The sequence below is a fragment of the Arachis duranensis genome, chromosome 5, assembly GCF_000817695.3.
Source record: "Arachis duranensis cultivar V14167 chromosome 5, aradu.V14167.gnm2.J7QH, whole genome shotgun sequence".
NCBI classification, from domain to species: Eukaryota; Viridiplantae; Streptophyta; class Magnoliopsida; order Fabales; family Fabaceae; genus Arachis; species Arachis duranensis.
Window position 1 is genome coordinate 86,864,998 of NC_029776.3, and position 19,136 is coordinate 86,884,133.

At 30.9% G+C, this 19,136-nt stretch overlaps 4 protein-coding genes across 5 annotated transcripts; 3 read left to right on the top strand and 1 right to left on the bottom strand.

Moving 5' to 3' along the window:
• The first annotated feature begins 1,009 nt into the window (after positions 1-1,009).
• LOC107490114 (cation transporter HKT1;3-like) lies at positions 1,010-6,056 on the top strand. Its single transcript, XM_016110880.3, has 3 exons — positions 1,010-2,285; positions 4,092-4,307; positions 5,800-6,056. Exons 1-3 carry the CDS (start codon positions 1,024-1,026, stop codon positions 5,996-5,998), a joined length of 1,677 nt encoding a protein of 558 aa, XP_015966366.3. The 5' UTR covers positions 1,010-1,023; the 3' UTR covers positions 5,999-6,056.
• A 3,396-nt stretch (positions 6,057-9,452) lies between these two features.
• Positions 9,453-12,557, top strand: LOC107490137 (phospholipase A2-alpha). Its single transcript, XM_016110905.3, has 4 exons — positions 9,453-9,739; positions 9,870-9,912; positions 10,253-10,378; positions 12,115-12,557. Exons 1-4 carry the CDS (start codon positions 9,608-9,610, stop codon positions 12,288-12,290), a joined length of 477 nt encoding a protein of 158 aa, XP_015966391.1. The 5' UTR covers positions 9,453-9,607; the 3' UTR covers positions 12,291-12,557.
• On the bottom strand, positions 12,394-16,821 carry LOC107490136 (protein OSB3, chloroplastic/mitochondrial). Of its 2 annotated transcripts, XM_016110904.3 has the most exons (10): positions 16,086-16,821; positions 15,649-15,793; positions 15,016-15,097; positions 14,218-14,300; positions 13,969-14,107; positions 13,754-13,857; positions 13,521-13,668; positions 13,308-13,372; positions 13,030-13,220; positions 12,394-12,525 (listed from the first exon to the last, which is right to left on the bottom strand). In XM_016110904.3, exons 1-9 carry the CDS (start codon positions 16,388-16,390, stop codon positions 13,074-13,076), a joined length of 1,218 nt encoding a protein of 405 aa, XP_015966390.1. In that variant the 5' UTR covers positions 16,391-16,821; the 3' UTR covers positions 12,394-12,525; positions 13,030-13,073. The 2 variants fall into 2 exon arrangements, with proteins under 2 accessions (XP_015966390.1, XP_015966389.1); XM_016110903.3 differs by lacking the exon at positions 12,394-12,525 and having other exon boundaries at positions 12,896-13,220.
• On the top strand, positions 16,812-18,284 carry LOC107490102 (uncharacterized). Its single transcript, XM_016110870.3, has one exon. The coding sequence runs from the start codon at positions 16,812-16,814 to the stop codon at positions 17,976-17,978; it is 1,167 nt and encodes a 388-aa protein (XP_015966356.1). The 3' UTR covers positions 17,979-18,284.
• Positions 18,285-19,136: the final 852 nt, after the last annotated feature.

A 19,136-nucleotide genomic window follows, 5' to 3' on the forward strand; every position in this document is an offset into this window, starting at 1 on the left:
AAAAATTAGGAGGAAAAAAATTTTTATAAATTTTGACAAAAATACCCCAACATAAAAGTATGACGTCATATTGAACAGAAAACATTGATCTGGCAATCGAAAGAGTTTCAGTGATAGTGGCAGAGAACTCCGATGACGTTTCTAACGAGGAAGGGAGCTTGCAGCTGTGACGATAACCAACTTTATCCCTCTCACTCCAACGCCAATTCTCAATCCCTCACCTCTTCACTCCCAACCTAAAACCCTAATCTCTTCCCTCACTTCTTTCGCTTCCTCTACTTCCTTCAAGCTTGATTCGCTCCACCAACTCACTTGACTCGCCAAGCACGACTCACTCTTCTATCGCCGTCTCACTGACTCAAAAATTGTCCTACCATTACTCTCCTATGTCGAGTCCCATGATCATGATTTCCTCCTCGAGAACACTCTCTCTTTGTTTCTCAATCTCAGCCTCGACGACTACAACAAGGTTGGACTTGTTGCTGAGGGTGTCGTTGCCTGTCTCGTCGCCATCTTCTCCGGTGTCGCTGCCAAAAATCCATCCCCGGATTGTCGCGCCCTCATAAGGGACAGAAAGGAGAGAAAAGAAGAAAGTTGCGATGCCCTCTATGCTCTCTGCCTAGCTGCCGAGATTGTTGGAGTTCTTGCAAAGTGGAAGGAACGAAGGGAGCAGATGGAGAATTTTCATGGATACGTTCAGATTTTGAGTCAGGTTTTAAAAAATAGATGAGATGTGGAAATGCCATCGTCACAATTATAAGCTTCCCTTCTCGCCAAAAATGTTATTGGAGTTCTCTGCCACCATCACTAAAGCTCTTCTGATTACCAGATCAGAGTTTTCCATTCAAATGTAACGTCATATTTTTATGTTTGGGTATTTTTTTTCAAATTTTAAAATTTTTTAGAAATTATTTTATTAATAATAAAATTCAGATATTATTTTTACAAGCCTTTAAATACCATAATCTCTTTGCACCAAGAAGCTGCCAATAATAAGAAAAAGAAAAGACCAGAAAAAAAAAAATGAAGATGTTTGCTTGGTTTAGCAAGAAGTTACAACACCTTTGTAGCGTTTTATGTGGCCAACTCACTCTTTCTACCAAATCACTCTTCTTCCTTGCGGCATGCCTTTGCCGCTTCCTCCTCCAACAAACCAACCCTCTTTTGGTTCAAATCATCTACTTTGTTTCCCTTTCTTCAATTGGTTTTGGTTTCCTCAAGATTTTTAAGCCTAGAACATCATCACCCTCCTTCACCCCTAGGAACCTTGACTTGTTCTTCACCTCCGTTTCATCCGCCACGGTTTCGAGCATGTCCACGGTTGAGATGGAGGTGTTTTCCAACCCCCAACTAATCACCATTACCATTTTGATGTTTGTAGGTGGTGAGGTTTTCACTTCCATGGTAGGGTTACACTTTATTAGGTCAAGGCTCAAAACCGAGTTAGATAAAATTGCTGCCTCTCATGCTAGGCTTAGTACAACACAACCCATTATTGTTGATGACCAAATTGAACTTGGGTCGATCTCAAAATCTAAACTTGATGCTTCTAAACCCGAAAACGACGACGTTGATGATGATGGTGATGGTGAGGCTATTGTTAGTGCGTATGATGAAACTTTGCATAGTTCTTTTGGTGCCACAAGTGAGAACTTGAGGTACTTGTCCATGAAGCATTTGGGTTTTGTAATTCTAGGTTACCTTGTAGTTGTCCATGTCATAGGGGTTTTGGGTGTGTCCCTTTATATTGAAGTTATTTCTAGTGCTAAAATGGTGCTGAAGAATAAGGGTCTAAATAGGTTCACATTCTCTGTTTTCACCGTGATTTCAACTTTTGCAAGTTGTGGTTTTGTTCCAACTAATGAAAACATGGTTGTTTTTAGAAAGAATTCGGGTATGCTTCTAATGCTTGTTCCTCAAGTGCTTCTTGGGAACACATTGTACCCTTGTTGCTTGAGATTTTGTGTGTGGTTATTGGGAAAGTTTAACTATAAGAAGAAAGAGACAAGGTACCTTTTGAAGAAGACAGAGGAGGTTGGTTACAAACACTTGCTCTCAAGGGAGTATTCTATTTTCTTAGTTGCCACTGTTTTTGGGTTTATTGTGGTTCAAATTGTGGTGTTTTGTTCAATGGATTGGAATTCACAAGGTTTGGTGGGAATGAATGTTTATGAGAAGTTTGTTGGTGTGTTGTTCCAAAGTGTGAATTCAAGACACTCAGGAGAAACAATTGTGGATTTGTCAATACTATCTTCTGCTATCTTGGTCTTATTTGTGGTCATGATGTTAGTATCTCTCTATCTATCTCCTCAAATCATAATATATTTTCCATGCACATAATATTTTATATAACATATTTATTATTTCAAATTTCACGTCACATGATATTTTTACAAAAGATTAAGTATATGAAATTAATTTTTAATTAGTCCATTTTTTTATTGTAAGAGTTTTTTTAACTCTCATTTTTTTGGAGGGTTTAGAATTAGGATTTAGGGTATTTTAAAAATTGAAGGTTTATAATTTAAGATTAAAAAAATTAGTTAATATTAGTTAAAAAAATTAGTTTTCTAATTAAACTTTTAGAAAAAAATAAAGATATATTTATTTGTATTTTTTTTATAATTTTATATTGTTAATATTTTTCATTATAAAATTTTGTAAAAAAACAAAATTCCTGCTTTTCATTATTCTTATCTTCTTTTACGAAATTCTAAAAAAGTAAAAAAGTGAAAACATCAACCTGACTTGACTGTAATCAAAACATTTCATGTTCTACTATAACATTTGAAAATCCATTACTATTGCACCAATTTGACAGCGATTATAATTTATAATAAATATATCCTTTTACGCAAAGGTTCCTAGGTTAAGTTGCTTGAACTCTGCCAAGTCCCATGATACTTGTTGTCATGAATCATGATCCTAATAATTTTCCATTTTTAATCATATATAGTTGGTTATACGTATATGACGGTATGACTTTTTTTTTCTAGTCCGATCCAATGTTTCTTAACAAATAGGGTTCCTAGGTTAAGTTATTTGAACTCTTCCAAGTTCCATAATACTTGTTGTCATGATACTAATCATTTTCATTTTTAATCATATATAGTTGGTTACTTACTTGGTTATACGTATATGATATGATTTTTTTATAATCCAATCCCATGCTTATTTTCATTTAACTAATAGAGTTATAATCGCACACCTTCCCTCCCCTTTTGTGCTTACATTTATTAATTCCAATAATTGATATTTTAATATTGCAATTATTGTGTTCTTGTAAATAATAAGTTAATAGGGTAATTAGACTAAAAATATTCAGAGTTCAATCACAACTTTATTACCATAAAATATCATTGTCTAGTCAATCTGTGTCAAAATGTGGGGTGGGGGTATAAAATAAAGTAGACAACGTGGCTCAAATAATTAATAATAAAATAAAAAGTCTAATAACTTAATACTAAGTGCAGTATTATTATTTTTATTATTCTTATTATTCAAGTGATACCTGAACTTTTTAGTCAACAAATAATTAATAATGCGTTACCTGCAACTTTATCATTGCATTATTGAATAAAATAATAACTAGCATATAAAAATTTGATTTGTTAATTAATCCATTTGGAGTATTATTATTATTTTTTTAGTTTTTTTAATTATTTTTTTAATCTTTATAGTTTTATTAAATTTTTAATTAGGTTTATATATATATTTTTTTAATTAAAATTTTATACCACTTTTAATTTTATAATTAGATCATTTTTATGTTAAAAATATTAAAATTAACAGAATATTTCTATCAAAATTTATGCGGTCAAAGATTAAATTAAATTTTTAATTATAAATACTTTTAATTTGCGATAAAATATTCTTTTAATTTTAATGTTTTTGATATAAAAATGACCTAATTATAAAATAAAAATAGTATACAAGTCTAATTAAAAAAATATATAAATTTAATTAAAAATTTGGTAAAACTATGAAAACTAACGGCGTAATTAACCCATTTTTCTTTTATGCATATAGGTTATAATTGAATATATAAGACTAATAATAATGTCTATATTTATTGGATAACATGTGCACAGGTACCTTCCTCCATACACCTCTTTTCTTCCATTGAAAGATCATGAGAAGGATTCAGAAATAAGAAAGAGAAAAGGAAAATTAATGGAAAATTTGATATTCTCTCAGCTCTCCTATTTAGTCATTTTCGTCATACTAGTGTGCATAACAGAGAGGAAGAACCTGAAGGAGGATCCTCTCAATTTTAATGTTTTGAACATTGTTATTGAAGTTATAAGGTTAGACTTCTATTAATTATATTCCATCAACAACCATTGCATGCATTATATTAGGGTTTCTGATCAGATAAACCAAGGGGTTACATAATAATATCCTTTTGAAAATACTATATGTTAATCAAAGAAAACTATTGATAACTAATAATTTTTAGCCAACAAAAAAAATCAACAATTCACAATAAAAAAAAATAGGATCGGATTTAGCATTTAGAAGGTAGAACTTAAAATTAAAGATTTAGGATTTAAAGTTTAGGGTTTAGAATTTAAAATGGTCGAAAGTAGTCGTCAAAGAAATTTGTCAATAATAATTGACAGCGATTAACAGTAACTACCAATAATGTAAACGGTTAGTTTGTAATGCTAGGTGAAATTAAAGTATTCAGAAGAAGAAAAAAAAATGAGTAAAAACAATCATTTAAAAAAAATAGTTGATGAATTTTTTTAGATTATTAACTGATATTGAATTGCCTGATTTTTTTTGTTATCTAACATAATTGATAAATTAATTATTGTCCGTGTAAACATATATCTAAGAAGTATATTATTTTTAGCTAATTCTAAAATGAAAGAATTTTGCCATGCATAGAATAAAGAAAAGGGTTTAATTTTATTTTAAAAATTAATAAAAATAAAATAAAACATATCATGTGATAATCATTCAACCATTCATAAAAAAAACTCTTCATCTCTTTACTGTACCATTATTCTTTCCTTTATCTTAGGATAAAGGACATAATTCTCTTCTATATAAATAAATTATCTATCTTTCTTATATATAAAGAAAGAAATGCCTAATTTGATAACGAATAATAGCTCAAATAGCATAATCTCTCCATACTTAATTGAAAAGTTGTGAATTTGAGTCTTTTATTTTTAGTAAAAAAAATACCTAATTTTATATTTAGGATTATTGTCATGGTGCATGAATTTGCCTGACACAGTTTATTATTCTAAGACTCAAAGAGATGACATTTTATTAAATAATTATAATCATAACAACCTGACCACAAACCTTGTTTGCCCCGTCCACATCAATAACAAACTGAATTATAATCAATTTTGTATTTTAGTCCTCGCAACAATTAATTTTGTATAACTCTTTTCGAGTCATGCTATATGACATACGATTTTATAGTCAATATATGAGAAGCCAATTAATTAATTAATAAAAATATTAGATGACTAATTTTTTTATATATTTTTTTATCTTGTATTTGAGTTAATAATAGTCAATTTTCTTTTTTTTTTCCTAAAAGTAATTGTTCCCTGATATTTTCCTTAATTAAATGGTGAAAACTCATGTGAAGTCGATTTTACGTGAAGTTGATATCCGAGAGTTTTTAAATAAAAGTTTAGTTAAATCAGTCAAATCATTTAACGACTCTCAGGTATCAAATTTACGTGAAATCGACTGTACCTGAGTTTCCATCTAATTAAATATAAACTTTTTGTAGTGAAATTATTTAATTTGTATTGAATTGGATTGATGCAGTGCATATGGGAACGTAGGGTTTAGTACAGGGTATAGTTGTAAAAGACAATTGCATCCAGAAGCAAACTGTGAAGACAAATGGTTTGGATTTGTGGGAAAATGGAGTGATGAGGGAAAGATTATTCTTATTCTTGTCATGTTTTTTGGAAGGCTCAAGAAATTCAACATGAATGGTGGCAAGGCTTGGAAGCTCCTCTAATTTTGTCAATATTCTATATAACTTAACATTTAACAACAACCATCTTTATATATATTAATGCATGTCAAAGTGTAATTGTACAGCACTTTTAACTTATCATCACATTCATCCCCTTTCTTTTTTCTAGTTGGTATAAAAAACTAAAAGATGTACCATGTGTGAAAATGTACAGCATATAGTATACATGATTAGAGTAAATACTGAAATTGGTTATAAAGAATTTTATATCATATTTTAGTCATTAACAAATATTTATTTTTTATAATATTTTAAAGATTATTTTCATTGAATAAATTAGTCTGTTCGCTACTTTTAATTAAAATTTTAATATTTGTGTTGAAAAATAAATCTCAAATAAATTTTATAAAAATATTAGGTATATACTAAAATTAGTTACTATATATTTGTATAAATATATGTATAATTTAATTTATTTTTAATGTGTATTTTATATTTTAATTCAAAATGATAGCAAAACCAATTTGTTTGACGAAATTAATTTTCGAGAACCTCTGCTAAGTGGGTAATGCATTGTTGTATGCACAATGTGGGATTCAAACCATCAACACTTGCTTAAACGGACGAGTGAGTTAATCACTCAACTAATCCAAATTAGTTTCTTTGATAAGCAATTTAGTTTGTTTTTTTTTTCCAGTCAGAAGGTATTTTTTTGGTAGCAGGAATTTAGGTATTTTTTTCAAATGATTATTAAAAGGGGTGGAAGCCCAATTCCAAATCTTAAACCCAAATTATGATTTAAGAAAATAAATGGAAAAGGTTTGGGATCATATTGGACTTTTAGTTTTCGACCAATTACCTGTTTTGTTTTTAGATGGACTTATCCTACAATTTTTATCTCAGTTCCTTTTGTTCAAACCCAAATGATATCCTGTCCAAAAAATAAAAAATAAGAAACCCAAATGGTATCTCTTAATCTATTTATGTTTAATTACTTTTCCATTGTATCACATTTATACCTACCAGTATATTAACAGGTATTAACGTCCTTATGAATCTATTTTTTATAAATTAAATATTTATAATAATAATAAATTTAAGATTAATCAAGATGATAAATAATTTATATTTTAATTAACAAGTTTTGGATTCAGTCTTAAAAAATAGAGAACAAAAATTTATAAGTTGTATACAATAAAAATCATTTTAAGACAAAAAAATTTTGCACTAAATCCCTTCCATATTCCTATTATATATGTAAATAGATAATGGATAATAGATATTAACTATCAGTGACAAAAAATAAGTATCATATAATAGAAATTCTATAAGATTCTATTTAATGCATTCACTTTTTCTTTATATTATAATTTGTAAAAAAATAAAAATAAGAATAAAATTTATTTATTTTTATTTTTTATTTTTTAAAAAATCTGAAAACATAAGATACTAAAAAATAGAAATAAAAGGTAAAAATGAAAAGTAAACAAACCCTTGTGTAAAGAAAGTGAAAAATTGGTTTCTTTTTTTTTTTTTAATAGAACTTATTAAAGGGGCTTTTTACTAGAATCCCCACTTGCAAAATATAAACAATTAATGGCCCTTATTTGTCATAATTTTCTGTAAGCACAAAATTTGACGTAATTTTATTTACATTTCCAAAATTAAAGTGCCTATAGTAAAAATTTAAAAATGTTTTTGATAAAGTAGAATAATATATATTTTTGTTCTACCATTCACATGTGGGAATATTTGGACGGATATTTGCAGACAACTACCAACAATAAACAAACAGCCTTCAAGAATTGACACATGATTCTCAATGGACTAATTCAAAGATTTTACTGTGCCCATGTTACTTCTTATTTTATTTATATATTCATAAATGCTTTTATAGGTAGTTTGTCTCAAACAAGGTGTAACAACTGTTAAGCATTCAACAATAATTAGCAGAGATTACTTATACGTTTCTATATACTTCTGAAAAATTATTTCAATTAATGACATATATTCATTTTTGATAATGATCGGGAGACAATAATTCAAAATTATTTCATTTAATTTAATATTTATATTTTATCTATGTAACATTCATAATGATATATTTATTGTATTTAATGTTATTCAATTATTCTAACAGTATTTAATGAATATACATTAAGATAAGTAATAATTAAAAAATATAAAATAAATTAATTTTAAACTAATTTTTTATTATTTCTTAACAAAAGTTTTATTTAGTTATTTAAATTAATATTGGGTAATTCTAAACTATTAATTATTATGTGAAGAGCTAATTACTCACTTAACATATATGCACAGCAGGGAAACATGTTAGTAGTCTTCTCACTCAAATTTATTTTTTATTAATCAGTTCCTATAATTATTGCGTTAGCAAGGATGGCACGCACTTAGTTGAGATAATTCCATAAAATAAATAGGCTTGGATTTACTTCTTTTTATTTTTTGGGAGTTTACAACTACACATAAAACAAAATTTAAAATATAATAGAATAATTACAGGTTAATACACAAAAGCACAATACACAATTGGTTCGAGGCTAAATTAATAGCCAAATTGCTTCCTAGGGACAATAGGTTCCAACCAAATTGTTCACGAGCTGAAGACGAATAGAGAGTGAACATAAACTTCCACCAGAAGAAGGACTTGTTTTCTTCCATATTATTTTAAAATATGCAAATTTTTATTCTAGTGAATTTTATTATTAAAATATCCCATTAATCCCGCCTAGCAAATTTATCACTTAGTTATTTTTAGTTACCTTTGTTTATAAGCATAAGACACTAAAATAAAGTTATATTTGATAAATAAGATATAAATATAAATATTGTATGCTAAAATACTAACTTTGTATATTTTATATTTTTTATAAAAAAATCTAAAGACACTAATAAAAGATACAATTTCTGTTAAAAAAAAGATACAATTTATTTTTATTTTTTTATTATTTTTATTAATTTTTTATAATTATATTTTTTATTATTATATTTTTCTTTCTAAATTTTATCTAAGAAAAAAAAGAAAGATAAATTAAAATTTTTATAATTTATTTATCTTATATTTAATTTATTATTAAATAAAATACTAAAACACTAATTTTATATTTTTGTCATTTGTGTTATCTTCTAATCGTCTAAAACGCTAATTTTTATATTTTTGGTTAATATAGTCAACGCCTATAGAAAAAATGCAAAATACAATGAGTTAAATAGTTTCATGTTTATTTTTATTCATATCTCATTTAAACAGTTTTTCATATTTATTCTTGTTTAATTGTTTTACAACCTTAAATAGTTTCATGTTATTTTTATTATTACCGATTTAATTACGCCATAATAAGGCATGAAAAACGCAAGAAAAGAGGGATAATTTAAAATAATGACAATAATACAGTCACGAGACACTACAAAACAAACCAAAGACACACTTTTTTTCTTTTCCTTTCTGAGTTATGTGTTTATCTCTGCCAACCCTTTCAGACTCTTTTTCATTCATTCACTCACTCCCTCACTCTGTACCTTCTATATTTTCCTTTTATATAAATCAGAGCCTTTAAGCAAATCCAATCTTCAACCAAATTCTCACACTTTTTGTCTTCTCTTTTTTTTTTTCTTTCCTTAATACAAAAAATGGTTGCTACCCTTTCACTCAGGTATTGTTATGGTATAATCTTTGGTTGCACCTTTGCCCTTAACTTCTTATACATTCCCGTTTCTGCCCTCAACATTGGAGCTCAAACCACTGGAGTCGCAGTCTCTGTGGTAAGTTTTCTTAATTAATTTTCATGTAAGTCCATTTCCAATACACATTAATTTACTATATTACCATTAAAGAAGAACAATATTTTCCCAATTAACCTCCTATGTATTGTTTTATTTCATTCATGTGTAGAGCAAAGAGTGTAGTAGGCAATGTGAGTCAAGCTTTTGTTCAGGTACTTTTCCAATTCAATTTCTTTTATATAATTTCTGTTCATTTATTTAATGATTGGAACGTTATTAAAGATTAAATGAATGAGTAATGTTATATAGTCAATAAATATTATCATTTTTTGTTAGTATTTTTTTAGCAATAATTTGCATCTAAATTGACTAATATTTACACACAAAAAACATATAATTTGCACTTATATTTTCAGTAAATATTATTATTTAAAGACAATTTAGTATTTGTACTAGTCAAATTATGATCAAAATACTAAAAATTGCTAGCACTAAAAAAAATTTCTTAAATGAATATGAATATTATATGTGATATTTGAAATTTGATGGCAGTGCCACCATTGTTGAGGTATGGAAAGTACTGTGGACTATTATATAGTGGATGCCCTGGGGAGAGACCTTGTGATGGACTTGATGCTTGTTGCATGAAGCATGATCAATGTGTTCAATTCAAAAACAGTGAGTTTGCTATTCACATATTAGTTGCACTATGGATTGGTTTTTCTATTAAATTTAATTGAATTTCTAGTTCCAATGTTAGATTTGGATCTGACACTGTATGTGGGAGTCATCAAATCCCAAATTCAAAACAACAAAATTAAAGAAAAAGAATAAAACCACTATATATTCATTGTTATTTTTATTTTTACTTTTTAGTATTTTTTATTTTTCAAATTTTGTAAAGAAAAAAATTAAACTTAAAAATAAAAATAAAAAACAGATTTTATTGTTTTTACTATTTTTATTTTTTCTTTCATAAAATCTAAAAAATAAAAATATTAAATATTAAAAATAAAAACAAAAAAAATACAAATTAAACGCACCTTACGCTTTTCTATTTTTCTTGCTCTGAAATCAAATTTTAAGAGAAAACATTGAGTAAAGCTATTTGAGTGATTGCCCAGCTAATTGGATGTTAAAAGTGATTAGTGCTTGAAGTGGTTAAGTCACTTTTAAGTATCCAAGGAGGCCTTTAAGATGAGTCGGTTGGAAAAATGATAAGTTCAAGTTAAATGTTTGAAATTTCAGTAAGGGCAAATCATCCATTGTATTCACCATACCCAAATTAATTGGTTATTTCATTTTTTAGGTTTATTAAAAGAAATTGACAAATTTATTAGATTGTGAATTTGTAATTTGCAAATTTATAGGAACCTTTTATTGGAAATAGCAATGGATTCAAAGAGGCTGTATCAATATGATTGTGCAAAATTATAGCAAGAAATAGAACTAGTGTCACTCAACGCTGCAATTGCAAACCAATAGGTTTATTTAAAGTATACTTGAACTTGATCCTTTATTTTTTAAAATATTAATAGGTTGGAGGTGGTAATAATTAATGGAGATATATGTGGTTATTAAGAAGCAAAAGCAAATATGTATTTGCGGTGTCGGTGGTGTTTTAATTAATTAATTAAGTACAAACCGAAGTTAAAACAGAAATTTGAATGGAATCCATTTTGGTTTATTCTTGAATTGAAAAAAAGAAATAGAGATGGTAGTTGGCTGATTGATGTTCTTTACTTAATTGCTTTCGGCCATTATATATTAATGGATCTTCTTGTCTTCTATTTGTCATGATAAAACAGAAACTAATGCACCCTCTAATTACTTCATTTTGAAGATTGTAGAAAACCTCCCTACCGAAGTTATTGGGTTGATTATGACCCCTATTCTGTTTCTTTAACTTCACTCAAATAATATGCATTACAGGACATGTTATTTGTTTATCTATTTACTTTCATGAGAAAACTAAAAAGCCATTAATTGTTTGTCTCCGGTTTTGTTTGGTAAAGTATAGGTAAATAACTTCTAACTAGCTAATTTTAAATAATTGTAGTTAATAATTATTAATTTTGTATTTTTTAAAAAATAAAATCTAAATTATCACTAATTAATGACAATTAATTAGTATGAAGTACAGTTTAAAAATATTTGTTGACTTCTTGTTGATTAGATCCCTGTTAGTTATTTAGTGGAATTGGTTCTCTTTGTCTTAAGAGGGTCCTTTATACAATGTGTCAAAATTTCTTTTATATTAAAAATCAATTTTGACTGTATGAATATAATAAAAGCTTTCTTTTGCAATAATTATATAAAAAGTGAAGCACGTACTGCTGTTCAATAAATTAATTAATTTTACACTATAATGTATCAAAATTAATCCTTTTGTGATCAATGGTGATGCTATGCAGATGACTACCTAAGCCAAGAGTGCAGTCAAACATTCATAGACTGCATGAACAAGTTTAAGGACACAAATGCGCCAACATTCAAAGGAAACACATGCCAAGTTGATGATGTTATTGAAGTTATTCATGTTGTCATGGAAGCTGCTTTGTTGGCTGGAAGAGTTTTTCACAAGCCCTAGGTAACAGCAACTAGCAAGTAAACAAGAGACATTCTCTGGTTTCTCTTATTGTTTTTTGTTATATTTACAAAATTAATCCAACAGCGTTTAAATATAGTCATTGGTTTCGTTTGAAGTATGTTTGATCACTTCTGTGATCTCCTAACTATCACGAATTATGTAAACTGCACACTGTAAACAGACATTTCCATTGGTCCTTCGTTCCCAATGTGTTGTATGATAAGACCTTCAAATTCTGAATTCACAACTTTCATCTGTGTTAGCTAATTCCATCTTCAAAGTGAGAATAAAAATATAAAAGCATGATTCCTTCATAAATCATCAGTCATAATAAAAAAAAGTTATTAATCCTAAGACATCTATATCTGACTTATTAACACGTAATATGATTTTATCAAACATGTTAGAAAACAGCAGGTCATGGCTTTTTATCGGTTTAATTTTTACTTAACAAAAATGTATTCTTTATAGTGCAAACTGCAAGGCAATATTATCTGCTTGATGAAAAATGATTGAAATTACCTTAAATCCTGAACTCTACACAGTCAAAATTTCTATGATAAATTGAGGCATGATTCGCATAGAGTAGTGGATAGAAAGAAGTCTAAAAAAAAAACTGATGAAAATTGCTTTTGCACATAATAAGAACAACAAATATATCTGCCTCATCAAAATTACCATTCAACGCGAAGCAGAATAACAGGAACTTTAAAAAAGCATAACGTAATTAATTACATACAACTAGGTTGAATGAATCTTCATCCTCTGTTTCTGTTTCCAAGCTCATGAAACTAGTTTCTTCCTACCAAATTCTGCGCTTTCTTTTGGCTTCACGGGTGGCAACTTTGATAACACCCAACTAGGAGAATCATTAAGCCAGAGCACTTCACCAGTTTCTTTGTGCTTAAAGTCAGGAGCTTTTGGATTCCTCTGATGATTAAAATAGAAAAAGAAAAACTTGATCAACAATATCTAGTTAAGCCTGGTAAAGAACCTGTGGAAGTAGACTCTACTTACCTTATCTATTCTGTTATCCCACCATTTAGTAGGGTTATTGACCAAATCATTCCAGGGCTCATCACCTAAACCAAGGACACAGGTTCAATCAAACATACGTTTATAAAACAAACAAAATGGAAATGAGGAGGAATCTCAAGTTGGAGAACCCAAGAAGCACAAGAATCACAATTCTACGTATAATGTGTATGAAGGTCTTCATATGTAATATACCTTTAGAGTCCTTTGCTTGTTTTGATTTTACAGCTGGAACATCAAATTTCAGTTCTTCGAGTCTAGATAAAACCCACTTTGGAGCGTTGTTAAGCCATAGGGCACCGTTTCCATCCTTGCGTTTGAAGTCAGGGAACCTAGGATTCACCTGCAAAGTAAGCATAATTATAAGTTCTTCCAAATAAATTAGTCAGCAGGGGAAAAACCAAAAGGTATGAGACAGCAATAACTACCTGCCCATCACGTTTGCTGTCACGGTAATCATTCCACTGCTTTGGGTCATCCAAAAGATCAGTCCAAGGAGCAAGTGAAGAGTCTCTAACTTTCTTTAAATCATCTATAAGCAAATTAGAATGAAAAACTTTTGGAATGTTTTGAATGAACCACTTAGCAATTACAATGAAATAAAAGTTATATATATATATATATATACCGCATCAAGACTTACTTGTTGAGTGCTTCAATTCAGGTTTCAAATCAATTGACATGGAATCCAGTTTATCTTGCAGCCATTTGGGAGTTGAACTATTAATAAAGAGTAACTCCCCATCCGTTTTTCTTTCAAAAGCTGCCCCCTTTGGATTCTCCTACATTAATTTGCAGCAATATTTAGAAAATAAGTTTGAAGGAAACATCATTATTGCCGATACTAGATGGGCAAAACAAAGATGATGAGTCAAAGAGGAAATTCAATAACCTTTAGATATCGGACATCCCACCATTCAAAAGGGTTAGAAAGGAGATCGTTCCAAGTGTTGTCTATGACATGCTCCTCACTTGCTAATATGATAGAAGCAACATATCACTAAAAAGTTCTCAAGGGCATTGTGGTTAAAGCCAAAGCAGCATAACATATATAATGCACAATATTCAGAACCCATAATTCCTACTGTCAGTTTAAAGAATTTAGTCTTATATGGACCGGTATTAGACTTTAAGTTCAGCATAAAACTTATTGTTATTGAGAAACTTTGCATTATGTAATGGACAACAATGGCATCCATGTCATACCACCAGCAGCTAAAACTGTCACAGATTAATACCTTTTTTTTTCCAAATATAGGAGTGAGACTCGAACCCTCGACCTCTAAGGTGAGTATGGGGAGACTATGTCATTTGAGCTATAGCTCATTGGCAGATTAATACCTTATTTACTACTTAAAAAAAATCTACCGTATACATATACATTGAAAATTGGAAGATACTATCATGAAAGAGAAATGAACTGAAAGTCTAAAACACAGATTAGCGGAAAAAAAAAAGGTTTCTTCGTGTCCATTAACTGCAACTTACTATGCATGCATACCATACAACAACGACGACTTATCCCATTAGGTGGGGTCGGCTACATGGATCAAATGACACCATTGCGCCCTATCATGCATGCCATACACAGCATTGTTTATTTGCTAATCTCATTCCCTCATCTTCACATTCTAAGATATTAAGAACAACATGCTAATAAATAGAGAAGAGCATACACCAAACAAACTACCTGTACATTCTTGCTTTGAAGTTGCAGATATTTTCTCCAGTTGAGGATATCCTTGGACAAAGTTGAGGCTTTGTACAACAACCTTAAATGATTAAAGCAAAGATGTGAATCCCAAACCTTACATCTTTTCCCACTGAATAATCAACAAGGAACCACCCTATAAGATGGGGATAAGAGCGAGCGAAAGGAAACATGCTAGTCATGTCTGTAGCTAAATAATTTTTTATCTTTACTATAATAAGAGGGGACAATGGTATTGGAAGCCATTGGTTGGACACTTCAAAATTGTGCTGGAACAAACAGTACTGTACAGACTACATAATCAATTCCTTCCAATGTTCTTTTTTATTTCTGTTAACCTCAAATTCATGAGAAATAAAATGGACCTGAAGGAAATAACTTCAATGCCCTATCATTGCAATGCAGCTTCAAATAATTAAATCAAAACTTCTATTTATTCGATTAAGTGATATATATCTAAACACTGAAATGGAAGATATATTTCATTGCTCTCCATATCATTCCACTAACCATGAAATGTCGAAACATGGTCTTAACAAGAGAAACTACAAATAAAGAAGCAGAATTTTGCTTCACTTAAACTACTAATTTCATTTACATATGAAACCATACCTGAATATTGCTATTACTTTGAGTTTGGTTGTCACCTAAACGCGGCGGATCAGCAGTGAGTTGACCAGCTACATATATGAAATCGTCTTCCTTGAGATGGCAAGCCGCAGAATGAGCTAAATCACCCTCAAATATAACTGGAATCCTTGAATCAAGAATCAAAAGGGAAAAAAATCCATTTAATTCAAAGTAATTAAAAAAATCATATGATTGATCAATTTACTAGCTGGTGATATACCTAAAAATGAGCTAAACAGTCATACGAAGCTACTAAACGCAAAGTTGTTAGTAACTGTCATAACAGTAACTGTACTAATTCATAGCTTAACTTTGTAACTAACTACAACACTTTCTTTACGTGAAGTATGATTAGAGTAGTTAAACAGCTTCATTTAATTTCTCTGCAAATAAACAGAAAGTAAAAGTGCGTAGCATACCAAAGGAAAGGAGAAGAGTGTGACTCTTGGCGAGTGATAACGGTGGCGGCATAGGTTCTGCCGTCGGGAAAGGTTTGGAACTGAACCGGCATCCGAACCTGACCGATTAGGTTCACGGCATTCGCTACCTTCGGCTGGAACGGGATCTCCTTCGGCCTTGGAATCTCAGCGGTGTCAGTAGGCGTCGGAGGGATGGATTTGGATCGCCGGCGAGTAGTGGAGGAGGAGGAGTATGATCGAAGGATCAGAGCCGTTGAATCCGCGGGCGCAGCGAACAATCGCAACGCTCGCCGCAGAGAATTCATTTCGGAGCTAAGAATGTGAAAAAGAAAGGGTGTGTAAAGCTAAAACCCTCAATTTTCCTCTGCCCTATTATTTTTTTTTTTTGGGTTTAAACCCCTTTCCCTTGGTAAAAAAGCTTAGATTAACTTTGGACAGGTCTGGGCCGGAATTTTTGTGGTAAGTATTTATTTATTAGAGAAGATAAAAAATAACTAATTTGTGTTGGTCTGAGAAGATAAAAAATAACCAACTCGAAGTGAGATCTCTCGACCACCTTCCCACTCGCTCACTAGTCACTAATTTTTAGGCCCCTGTTGGATAAAGGAGGACCGTTGACTTAGCAAACTCACTCTAAATCTCAGAAACAAAACCAACCAGTTGAACTCTTCAGCTGAACCAGCTCACGTAAGGGTAACAGCAACTGCGTCCACACTGTAACAAACAATGCAAGTAGACCCAATCGGTTACCACCTCAAGTCCCCAAACCTCCCTACCCTCCGCCGCCTAATCTCCAACGGCACCTCCGCCTCCGCCGGCCTCGTCCCGGTGTTCCCATCCCTCACCTTCCCCAACCACTACTCCATCGTCACCGGCCTCTACCCTCCCTACCATGGCATCATCAACAACTACTTCTACGATCCAATCACCAACGAGAAATTCACCATGACAAGCCACGAACCTAAATGGTGGTTAGGTCATCCGTTATGGGAAACCGTCGTCTCCAACGGTTTGAAAGCTGCCACATATTTCTGGCCAGGTTCTGAAGTTGTTAAAGGTCGGTGGAATTGTCCTGTGAATTTTTGTGCGCACTATAATGAATCTGTTCCTTTTGATGATAGGGTTGATACGGTATTAGGGTATTTTGATTTACCAATTGATGAGATTCCTTCGTTTATTACATTGTATTTTGAGGATCCTGATCATCAGGGTCACCAGGTTGGTCCTGATGATCCTAGAATTACTAGGGCTGTTGAGAATATTGATAGGGTTTTGGGGAGGTTGGTGAAGGGGTTGGAGAAAAGAGGGGTTTTTGATGATGTTAGTCTTGTTTTGGTTGGTGATCATGGCATGGTTGGAACATGTGATAAAAAGATTGTAGCTTTGGCGGATTTGAGTCCCTGGGTTGAGATTCCGGCCGATTGGGTGCATTCTCTGACGCCTTTGCTCGCGATTAAGCCGCCGGAAGGGGTTGATCCGGCAGGGGTTGTTGCCAAAATGAACGAAGGGTTGAGTTCTGGGAAGGTTGAGAATGGTGAGTTTCTCAAGGTATACTTGAAAGGGGACTTGCCTAAGAGGTTGCATTATGCGGCAAGCGACCGGATTCCACCGATAATTGGGTTGCTTGAGGAAGGTTTTACGATCGAGATGAAGAGGAGCAGTGCCAAGGAGTGCGCCGGGGCGCATGGCTATGACAATGCCTTCCTGTCAATGAGGACTATTTTCATTGCTCATGGTCCTCAGTTTGAGAGAGGAAGGTTAATACCATCTTTTGAGAATGTTCAGATTTACAATTTGGTTACTTCTATACTCAACATAAAGGGTGCTTCCAACAATGGTTCTGCTTCATTTCCTGAATCTGTTCTTCTACCTCCTGCTCCGGCGGCCATGTGAGTGTTTGATCAGAATCATGAACACCATCAGATGTTGTAGCAGAAAGAATGTGTATGATGTACTTCCATTCTTCTGGGATTGAACTGTTACATTATTTAATTGCTTACTGCTTTTCATAATTGTACTCTCTAGAAAGGATAGAGACTCTGAATTATGAGATGTTGCTGAAAGAATTGGCATCATCATGTACTAGGATTGAACTAGTCCATTATTTAAGTTGCTTTAGTTAAACCATCTTTAATTGCACATGATTGTAGTTTAGTTTAGTCTAATTCAGTGAATAAATGGCTGTCTTCACAAATCTCATGTGTTTGACTTCTGATAGAGTATTTATGGTATGGGGGTCCTTAGATTAAATTCAGGATATTATATAAGGAATTTAGACATTTGTCTTTGGTTAAATGGAATTGACCAAATCTTTTAAGAAATTTTCAATTAGTTGGCGGCCAAGTTACCACCAGAAATATTTTTCACAGCACACGTCATCCAATACTTCAATTTCTACGAGAGTAAACATTAAAATTGGTCCCTAATAAAATTTAGATTAGACACCTTGTTTTTCACCAGATGTGTTCAATCAAATTTTAAATATGTATATTGGACAAACAAATTCCTAATATAGATTCTATTATAAAATAATTAAGTCTCAAAAATATTATTATAAAATAAACCAGTTCTTCAAAATAACAAAAGAACTAATCTGTTTAAAGAGAGTAATTTTTTAAATCTTTTAGAAAATAAAATTTGTTGATAAACAAGGTATTTGATTTGAATTATTTAAGATACATTTGGATATTTACTCTTTCTATAATTCTGTTTACTAATTTTAAATTTAAGGTTACAACTCATATAAATTGTAGGCTTCAAAGACCAGTAATTATGGAAGAAATGAAATGTAAAACATTTAGCATTCATCATCAAAGTGCACCAGAAAATGATGGTATGACAGTAAAAAATTTTTAAAGCTTCTGAAACATATTTAGTAGTGATGTGTTTCGAGCAGTTAAAAGCTTCCTTTTAGGGGATAGAATTTTAAAGGGTTTTAACTATACTCAGATCTGTCTTATTCCCAAGATTTCTAATGCTAAAGATATGATTCAGGTAAGACCAATAAGTCTATCTTCAATCTTTTATAAAATTATCTTTAAAGTACTTGTA

Bases quoted from the DNA above. Each gene is read 5' to 3' on its own strand.
- LOC107490114 (XM_016110880.3), top strand. From the start codon at position 1,024: ATGAAGATGTTTGCTTGGTTTAGCAAGAAGTTACAACACCTTTGTAGC. The intron at 2,286-4,091 runs GTTAGTATCTCT...ACATGTGCACAG, and splicing joins GTCTTATTTGTGGTCATGAT to GTACCTTCCTCCATACACCT. The intron at 4,308-5,799 runs GTTAGACTTCTA...GGATTGATGCAG, and splicing joins ATTGTTATTGAAGTTATAAG to TGCATATGGGAACGTAGGGT.
- LOC107490137 (XM_016110905.3), top strand. From the start codon at position 9,608: ATGGTTGCTACCCTTTCACTCAGGTATTGTTATGGTATAATCTTTGGT. The intron at 9,740-9,869 runs GTAAGTTTTCTT...ATTCATGTGTAG, and splicing joins CTGGAGTCGCAGTCTCTGTG to AGCAAAGAGTGTAGTAGGCA. The intron at 9,913-10,252 runs GTACTTTTCCAA...ATTTGATGGCAG, and splicing joins TGAGTCAAGCTTTTGTTCAG to TGCCACCATTGTTGAGGTAT.
- LOC107490136 (XM_016110904.3), bottom strand. From the start codon at position 16,390: ATGAATTCTCTGCGGCGAGCGTTGCGATTGTTCGCTGCGCCCGCGGAT. The intron at 13,669-13,753 runs GTAGTTATTGCT...CTTACTTTGCAG, and splicing joins ACAGCAAACGTGATGGGCAG to GTGAATCCTAGGTTCCCTGA. The intron at 13,221-13,307 runs GTAAGTAGAGTC...TTTAATCATCAG, and splicing joins GGGATAACAGAATAGATAAG to AGGAATCCAAAAGCTCCTGA.
- LOC107490102 (XM_016110870.3), top strand. From the start codon at position 16,812: ATGCAAGTAGACCCAATCGGTTACCACCTCAAGTCCCCAAACCTCCCT.